At 47.9% G+C, this 9,024-nt stretch overlaps 1 protein-coding gene across 2 annotated transcripts; it reads right to left on the bottom strand.

The window, feature by feature from the left end:
- Nucleotides 1-9,024, bottom strand: EARS2 (glutamyl-tRNA synthetase 2, mitochondrial). 2 transcript variants are annotated; one of them, XM_055805949.1, is made up of 9 exons: nt 8,899-9,024; nt 8,301-8,456; nt 7,193-7,382; nt 6,432-6,904; nt 5,484-5,592; nt 4,174-4,327; nt 2,822-2,952; nt 1,324-1,459; nt 1-761 (listed from the first exon to the last, which is right to left on the bottom strand). In XM_055805949.1, exons 1-9 carry the CDS (start codon nt 8,972-8,974, stop codon nt 678-680), a joined length of 1,509 nt encoding a protein of 502 aa, XP_055661924.1. In that variant the 5' UTR covers nt 8,975-9,024; the 3' UTR covers nt 1-677. The 2 variants fall into 2 exon arrangements, with proteins under 2 accessions (XP_055661924.1, XP_027636542.1); XM_027780741.2 differs by lacking the exon at nt 8,899-9,024 and adding an exon at nt 8,605-8,880.

Raw genomic sequence — 9,024 nt, 5'->3', positions numbered from 1 at the left:
TCAGAAGTCACCACATTAATTTAATACTTAAAAGGTCATCATCCAAAAGAGGAAAAAACACCCCAATCTCCTGGTCAGGGATATTTTTAGCAGAACCACTCACGTGACTGTACACGGGGAGAAGAGCGTCCCTCTCCAAGCAGCTTACTCAGCCCAGAAGGACACCAAGGCAGCTAAGAGGGCTATAATATACATATTATATATATATGCACATATAGTTATACGTATAAAAATACCCTTCCCATGGTATTTGTTGTGGGCCTGTGTAGTCGTAGCTGTAGGTACCCTGATTACTAGGACCTCTCCAAAAAGAGACAGATCACTTGACATGAACTATGCTGATACCAGAAATAGCACCACTTTCTGTCCACCTGGTCTGAATTTAAACCCTGATAAATGTCTCTTTCTCCCAACCTGAAAACCAGGCTCTTTGCACAGATGAAAGCAGAAGGACAGACCTAAATCTGTGTTTGGTTTCTCCCCCAAAGTGGTTTATGCTTAGTGCAGATACATACAGACCTGGAAACATTATGGTGACTCCTGCCTGGTCTAAAGCCCAGCTCATCTGATCAAAGGCATCATGCTGAGATCAAAAAATACAGGTCTGGGACAATGATGCATGCTGCCTACACCATCTGAGTCCATGGGCTGGCTGTCAGTGTCATTTCTGTCCCATATTAGCTAGATAGTGCTTTGCGTATTCGTCCACACACTTCTTTAGGTCCCAAAGTCACCATCATCTCGGCAATGCTCGGTCCATGCTGAAAACACATAAGAAGTGATTGTACAAATGGAAACTTACACTTTTCAGCACGTGTTTATGCATCATCATGACGGAAATGATAGTGTGATTAGCTATCAGATCACTGTTAGACAAAGGGTAGGGGTTTTATTAGCAATCTCAAAACAAGGGTTTGGGTTTCTTTCCTCCTAAAGTAAAACGCTAAGAACAGTCAAACTGACCCAGGACTGATGCCAGAGCGTAACCCAGGATTAGGCTTTGCAGAACTTTTGTAAATCTTGTTTTTGAACTTTGTAAAAGCAGATTGCACATAAAATCCTGGTTTTGGCTAAAGCCTACAACCGTGGCAACACTCCCTACAGAGGCTTTTCTGACTTCAGATTTGTGACCAGCATATTTATGTTTTGACAATTTCAGCCTTTCTGAAACTTTTAGAACAGCAATTTCTTCCAGAAGTGCTGTATATCAGTACATTAACTCATAACAGAAACTGACGTCAGTTCTTGCAGGATGTGCAAATATCAGTATCTTGCTATAAGAGAGAAGGAAAAAAAAAAGCCCCAGTCTCAGAACTTTTTTACCTGCTTCCCACTGAGAGCCAAGCGAAGGAGCTGCATCATGCTGCTGTACTTAGTCTCTTTGGTTTGGTTATGGAGGCTTTTCAGGTCTTTGTTCAACTCCTCCACAGTCAAAACAGCTGCCTGCCTTGTCATGAGCCTTCAGGAAAGAAGATGTCCTTACAATCCAGGGACATAAAACCCACAGGATTCCTACACAGAAATGACTAATGACTTCGATGACTGCCAGCTTCTTCAGACAGGTTTTGCAAAATCTTCCAGCAACAGCAGCAGTTCAAGGTAAGCTTCCCTGCCCATCTGTGCCAGGCAGGGCACTCTCTCTGCTCACTGCAGCGTTGGTCATGTACACGGGTACCCTTCTGGGCAGCAGGAGGGACTGCTCTACCTCCATACTGCTGCTGAAGACTCCACTTTGCGAAACCATGCCTTTAATCTGCTTCAACAGTACCAGAAGCAGAGTTTGTTCAGAAAAGCAAGCATCAAGTTTAAATCACAAAATTATGCCAAGGACCTGGAAAACCACAGGAAAAGCAGTAATGCTGATTTCTTCGTTACTAATATGATTTTCAGAGATGCAGGATCCATCATTGATACTACTCAGCTGTAGGTTAGCAATGCTATTATCCCTCCAGGACAGCGAGTATTCTGACACTTAAATTACTGTCACTTGGATTCAATTACCACTCTGCTGCAACAAATGGCCAAGGACAACCAACCTTACAGTCAGCTGGAAATAACAGCTCGGTTTGCAGATACTGCCACTTTAACTACTCCCAAAACTGGTTTTCAGAACTCATTTTGGTCCAGATGTGAGATCTGAACTGGAAAGGCAACTGACATACCACCCTGCCTAGCTGCAAGGCGTGGAGTAGCAGAGGGACACGAGGCAGCAGTGAAACACATTGGCAAAACCGCACAGAACTCACCGGCTCAGAAGGACCGTCTGCCACCTCAGCAATGTTTCTGAGCAGCCAGAACGGCAGACTGCTAGCCAGAAACAGAAATGGAAGCAGAAAAAGCCCACCAGGGCTGGGCTTTTCAGAAGTGACAGTGATTCTCACTGGATACAAACTGAGTTCATTCCAGAGACCCAAAAGTCTCCTTACATAATTTGAATACACATTGACCAAAAGCACCTTGCATTTGCCCAGTCTGATGCTACAGCAGACAAAAAGCACAGGAGATCAGGTGGCATGGGAACACCCTGCTAACACTGCTGTTCATTAGCATGATGTTGGCATGCAAACTCCACTGTGCTTGGTGCTTTACAAAATCCGGACATGACAATTCTTGCTTGAGACCACTGATATGAGTTTTCCCACTGGCAAGCTGCCTTTCAAGTAAAAACACAAGAATTTCTCACCAGTTATTATCTACATCACATTCTAAAGTAGAGGGAATTAAATAAAAACTATGAGCATGTCCAACGTCAATAAGCAGGCAACAGCAATGCTCTAGGGTGGGCAGGAGACTGCGTACAGTGCTGGGAAGAGACACTTACCCTAAGACTAGTTTTCCTATTTCATCTACTTCTGCCGAAATAGTTTGTAGTTGCTTTCGGGACACCAAGGGCCTAACCCATAGGTAAGAATAATCACACGACACCAGGTTCTTCAGGAAGCTTATGTGACCCTGGAGAAAGAAAGCAAATCTGTCAAGGCTGAGGGGAAGGAAATTCATTCGGTCTGGACTTCATGAACAATTAAAGAGGGTCCAAACACAGGACTGCCTTGTACTTCATACTCGTTGGAGGAAATATGAATTGCTGACTTTCAGGCAGCTGAGTTTTTCACACCCATAACCACCTGGTGTGAGCAGGGAGACAGAAGCCCAAAGGGCCGCAGCTGTACCCATGCTGCTGAGCCGCATGCAGGCTGACTCAGAGTTAGCCCAGGGAAGTGGCTTGCCACGTTCATCTGCTGACTTTCAACAGACAGTGGGAAGTCACATGAGTCACCCATACTGCTGCCATAGTGAAGCCTTCATGCTGGAACACTTGGGTCCCTGCCTGCCCCTACAAAGGTGGCTTTATTCTTCACAAGGAATCCCCTAGATACTACAGCAGCATCCTGGGGCAGACTGGGAAACAGCTGGGCTCACCCTCCTTCTGGCACTGGGAAGAGCCACAGTATCTTCTGTCCCCTTTACAGCCAGCACTGTGCCACTTAACTGAGACCAGGGCTCCCGATGCACAAACCCCACCAGTTGAACAATGAGCTTCATCCATCTCGGCAAAGAGGTTGCTTTGACTTTGCTTCCAAAGCACGGAGCAGCAGCAAAGCAGAAGTGCCTTACACTGCCCAGTCAGCAAAACCTAGCGGTGAGCAGTCTCCTGGCACGAGGGACCCTGGGTGCTGGACCTCACCACTACAAGCCAGCCACATCCCGGGCTATAGGAGGAGAAGCACAGCCTGGAGGCTCTCACCACTCATCTAAACAAAGCCACAGCTGACCTGACCCAGCACTACTGAGGTCCAGCTCTCATCAGGAACCAGAAAGTCTTCCAAGAAACATCCTACAATCCCATGATTCACTTTCACAGCAGAGACACATTGTCCCTTTACTGCGGGAGCTCTGCTGGCTTGGTGAAGTATGAGGGGTGAGCTTACAACTCTGCAATGACCACCAAAATATTCACCATGCCCATTCCTACAAGTCAGCTAACTGTATCACCAGATTTTGGCAGTCAGCATGCACATGACCACTTGAGTGAGCAGTGACAGCCATTTGCAGGGTGTGCAGCTTCAGAGCTCAGATCAAAGCAGTGCCCAAGACTCAGCTGAGTCTTCATTCAGGAATCCCACAAAACCTCAGCTCCCAAAAGTGGTGACGCAGTGCTACCACTGCTCATACTTTTCTCATCAAGAGGACTCGCTCCATATATTCCTTTTCTAGAACATCTTGATCCACTTGTTGATCCCCATAGACATGCTCCACCAACAACTGCAACTCTCTAATTAGCTTCTGTCGCAGCCCTTCATTCTCAATATGATGGGTGAGGTGAATCCTGTAACAAAGAAGAAAAATGCTTTTGGACTGCTTTGGGTTGGATTGAACCTCCTCATCCCAACCTCACAACACTGTCCTGGTTTCATCTGGGAATACTTTCAGCTGGGAGTTAATTTTCCTCCTAGTAGCTGGTACAGTGCTGTGTTTTGGATTTAGAATGAAAATAACACTGGTAACACACTGATGTTTCAGCTGTTGCTAAGTCGTGCTTACTCTAAATCAAGGACTTTTCAAGTTTTCCATGCTCTGCCAGTGAGCAGGTGCATCACAAGCTGGGAGGGGGCAGAGCCAGGACAGCTGACCCGCACTAGCCAAAGGGGTATTCCCTACCACAGAACATCACGCTGAGTACAGAAACTGGGGGGAGCTGACCAGGGGCTGCCAGTTGCTGCTCAGGCACTGGCTGGGCATCAGTCAGCAGGGGGTGAGCAACTGTATTGTGCATCACTTGTTTTGGGGGGGGGGGTTTTACCCCTCTTTGGGTTTTATTCCTATCTCACTTTCTCTCTCCTTTTCATTACAATTGTTATTATTGTATTTTATTTCAATTATTCAGTTGTTCTTATCTTAACCCACAGGTTTTACATTTTTCCTGATTCTGCCCCTGATCCCACTGCGGTGGATGGGGTGGAGTTAGCAAGCAGCTGCATGGTACTTAGGTGCCGGCTAGGGTTAAACCACAACAAGCATTTACCAATTAAAATTGTACAAAAGTAACATTAAGCCACAGACAGACATTCCACAACAAAGCATTTAGCTCTAATGTGCCACAGTGAACTAAAGACGTGGTAACTCCTAGCAGCACAACATCCCAGTAGCCTACCAGTGTACTTGCAGAAGTACCTTCTGGAAGTGTCGCCTCTTTTTAGATGTCATTTTGGAACTAAACTTAGGACCTTGCATCCTCCTAGCTACACCTACCATCTGCCTAGGCTTTTACAGTGTCCCTGGCACAGTGGCCAAGCACAGGATAGGAGAGGAGGTAGGAGGTAGGAATGGCAGAAACATACTTTGCTGTAGCACAGTTGAAAAGCTGCTGCGCTGGGACCATGCTTGATCCAGAAAAAAAATCTCCAGACAAAACCAAGTGCTAGGAATAACTTCTCACTGACGTACTGATTATTATGCTTTAAAGTTACCACAGATACTTATACCTGTTGAATTCTGGGAGTTTTTCAAGATCCAGGAAGGCAGAATGGGGTGTAATTCTGCCTACTTCAAACTGTGAGATCAGCTCCTCCAAAGTCCTCCCCATCTGTTTCTCTGCAAAATAACCCAACAAGAGAATGATACAAAACCACACCCCTGCAGAGAACTAGCCTCACTGCTTTTCCTCGCAAGCCTTGGGCGCAGGGCTGGAGCAGCAGCACACCCAAGGAAGAAGTGACACAGGAGAGCCACTTTTCGCAGTGCAGCAAGCAGGGATGTATCCCGACAAACAGGATGGAACTAGCAGCAGGCGCACACGGGAAGCTGCCCTCTCCCCAAGAGCAGGCTCTGCTAACTACTGGTGAGGAACTGGGAACTAGGGCATTCTCCTTGGCTCTGTTGCCTTCCTCAGTGGAACACCCTTTGCATCAGTCAGCCAAAAAGAAGTAACACTCAGCCAGAAGGCTTCACTGCCCAAGAAAGATTTTACTCCCAAGTACAGTTCCTGAAACACAAGTTGATTTGTGATCCCCACAAGGTAAGAGCAACAAAAGGAGACACTGACTCAACTTCTCATGGTCTTTCAGGTTAAACGAGAAGTGTGACAGATGTCATACACAACTCTGCAATTATTAACCACAGAATACAAGTTTTCCCAAGAGTTCACAGACAGTTTCTTCACCTTGAAATGAATGCTGTCCCAAGTGGGAACCCATTAAGCATCAGACTCAATTTAAAGGGCTGCAGAGAGGCAGAAAGATTCCCACTGTTCCAACACACCGCCCAGTCTTTCACAGGAGCTCTGCAGAAGCCTTGGTGGCATTTCACCTGACCCCCATTTCCTGACCACTTCAAACGCTGTCAAAGATCTTTGCTATTAAAATAAACCTAACCCACTCCCCAAAGTCCGCACCACGAAGCATCCTAGCAAGTCGCAAGCCTGTGGTCATTACCTGCAAATCCAGAGCCACAGTTGGTTATGATGTCCAGCAGAGCCTCTGGCAAGTAGCCGTCCTGAGCAAAGCGCTCCAGAAAGATGTCCCCCTGCCTTTTTGACAGCTTGCCACCGTCTTTGTTCAGAAGCAGCGGGAGGTGACAAAACTGAGGGGGATCCCAGCCAAAGGCTCTGTAGAGAAGGAGGTGCTTGGACGTTGAAGTCAGCCACTCAGTTCCACGCAGAACGTGGCTGATGCCCATGTAATGGTCATCCACCACATTTGCCAGGTGGTAGGTGGGGAAGCCATCCCCCTTGAGAATCACTGGGTCACCTTCCACCTCAGCCACTTCGTGTTTGTTCCAGCCATAGACCAGGTCCTGAAAGGGTTCAACCCCCTTCTCCAGCCGGAAGCGGACCACCCACTCAAGGCCCTGTGACAGCTTCTCAGCCACTTCAGTGGGCGTCAGGTGCCGGCACCGGTTGTCGTATCTTTGAGAAAGGAGAGAGAAAGTCTCAGTTCTATATAGGCCAACCCCATCAGCTATTTTTACATTCCCAAACCTCTAAACTGATCGCTGAATTTTAGCTGTAACCTGCCCGCTATGTGTCCAGTCAAACCACCTCACCTCTGGAGGTCATGCCCCTAAGCCTGGGTCACGCTGGCTTCTCTCTCTACAGGCAGTGAGATTACAATCCTATCACTGTGCACGTGGTTGTAAGTTTTTGTTGCAAGCACGCAGCACAGAGGGAACTACCCAGCAGACAAGGAATCCATACCGTGGGGTCTGCTGGCTCCGCAAAGCCTCCTTCTTCAGCAGCTCCAGGCGCTGAGGGGTGCAAAAGCAGCGGTACGCCACACCTCTCTCCAAAAGCACTTCACTGGCTCTCCTGTAAAGGTCAAGTCTCTGTGATTGCTGGTAGGGTCCAAAGGAACCACCGCGGCGAGGACTCTCATCAGGGGGAATACCTGAAATACGAGTATGATGGGACTTAAAAAACCTGTAAAAAAGGCCGAGTGAACCCCACCGTGGAGCCCATTAAATTAAGATGAAACAGCAAGGTTCTAGAGAGCATCCAAAGATGCTGCTCCAGGGCAGCCAGCTAATGGCATCTGTATAGCACAGGAGTCAGATTCCCCTGGACTAGAAGATAAATAGCAGCTAACATCAACAGAATTTAGAGTATTGTGTATAAAGCAACCAGCAGAAAAACCCACCGGAAGACAACAAGCAGTTGAGCAGCTCTGATACACTACTCAAAGCAAAACACAGTCAGGCATACACATATAAAGTAGCATCCACCCTTTTTATAGCAAAGAACACTAATACCACAAAAATACAGTTGAGTTCTTTGCCAATTATTTTACCTACTCCAAATTTATTACTCGACAACAAAGTCCTAGCCCCTTACAGCTTACCTACCCATTAACGGAAGCATCTGTGGGATCTTGTTCTAAGCTTATAACAATTCTGTATTTGAAAATCACCCTTGCTTCTAGTTCTTAAGCTCAAAAAGACACAGAGGATTCAAAATGAAAACTGACAGCCCTGTATACAAACAATTTATAAATTTACAGCAATATCTGTGAGCTCCAACTTCCAACCTCTCCATCACGTCTCTTGTGCACAACCTTTGTTACAACTGCACTTTCTGCCACTTTCACAAATTTAGATCTTATTCTGTGGCAGACAAACCGTTATTTCTGCTATACATGCTTTCAATAGGATCTTCCTGGCACCTAGCTGTAAAAATAACTACATTTCAACTAATTTGTCATCTGAAACAGCGCACAGCTTGCTATCACACAAGGTACTCACTTTGAGTGTTTGTTAATCTCTAAAAAGAATTTTTCAGTAAGTAACAAACGAAAGATGTTTGTAAATACCTGCCCATTCCAGCATATCCTCTATTCCTTCTGCAGCTCCAGGCACCACTCGACTTTGATCTGTATCCTCCACCCTCAAAATAAAGGTCCCTTGGTGTTTTTTGGCAAAAATATAATTGTACAAAGCGGTCCGAAGGCCGCCCAAGTGCAGAAAACCTGTTCTCGGGGGAAAATCGGAGGAGATCATCGTTATTAAGGCCTAATAGAGATTTTTAAATACGAGCTGGCAGGGCAACGCTGCCCGTAACGGCAGCTGGCTATGAGACGCTGCCCAGGGGCGGGGACGTGCGGGGCTGGCACGTACCGGTGTGTGGGCCCCTGCTACGGAATGAATTACCGGTGGCTGCCTTCCCAGAACGTTATTCCCGGAAGGGACCCGGCAGTCCCTGTGAACCGGCAGGCGCTGGGCAGCGCCACTTTCACCGCGGCCCCTTCACCGGGAGGGGCCAGACGGCGCCGCTGCCACGGGACAGGCCTCAGGCGCCCCGCTCCCCGCCCCCCCAGGCACACGCTCCTCAAGTGTCTGAATTCACGTTTTCCACCCCAAAGTGCCGCTCCCACCCTGTGGCGGGGCCCGGGCCGGGGGTGCGGGGGTTACCTGTGGGGCTGGGGCCGAACCGCACCCGCGGCCCCGGGCCCACCACGCCCCGCAGCGCCCGCAGCGCCCGCGCCATCGCGCCGCTTCCGCTTCGCCGCGCCGCGCCAGCCAATCACCTCGCACGCA

Source organism: Falco peregrinus, chromosome 5 (genome assembly GCF_023634155.1).
Source record: "Falco peregrinus isolate bFalPer1 chromosome 5, bFalPer1.pri, whole genome shotgun sequence".
Taxonomy (NCBI): domain Eukaryota; kingdom Metazoa; phylum Chordata; class Aves; order Falconiformes; family Falconidae; genus Falco; species Falco peregrinus.
Note: the sequence above shows the minus strand (reverse complement) of the source record. Positions and strands in the feature narration are given on the sequence as shown.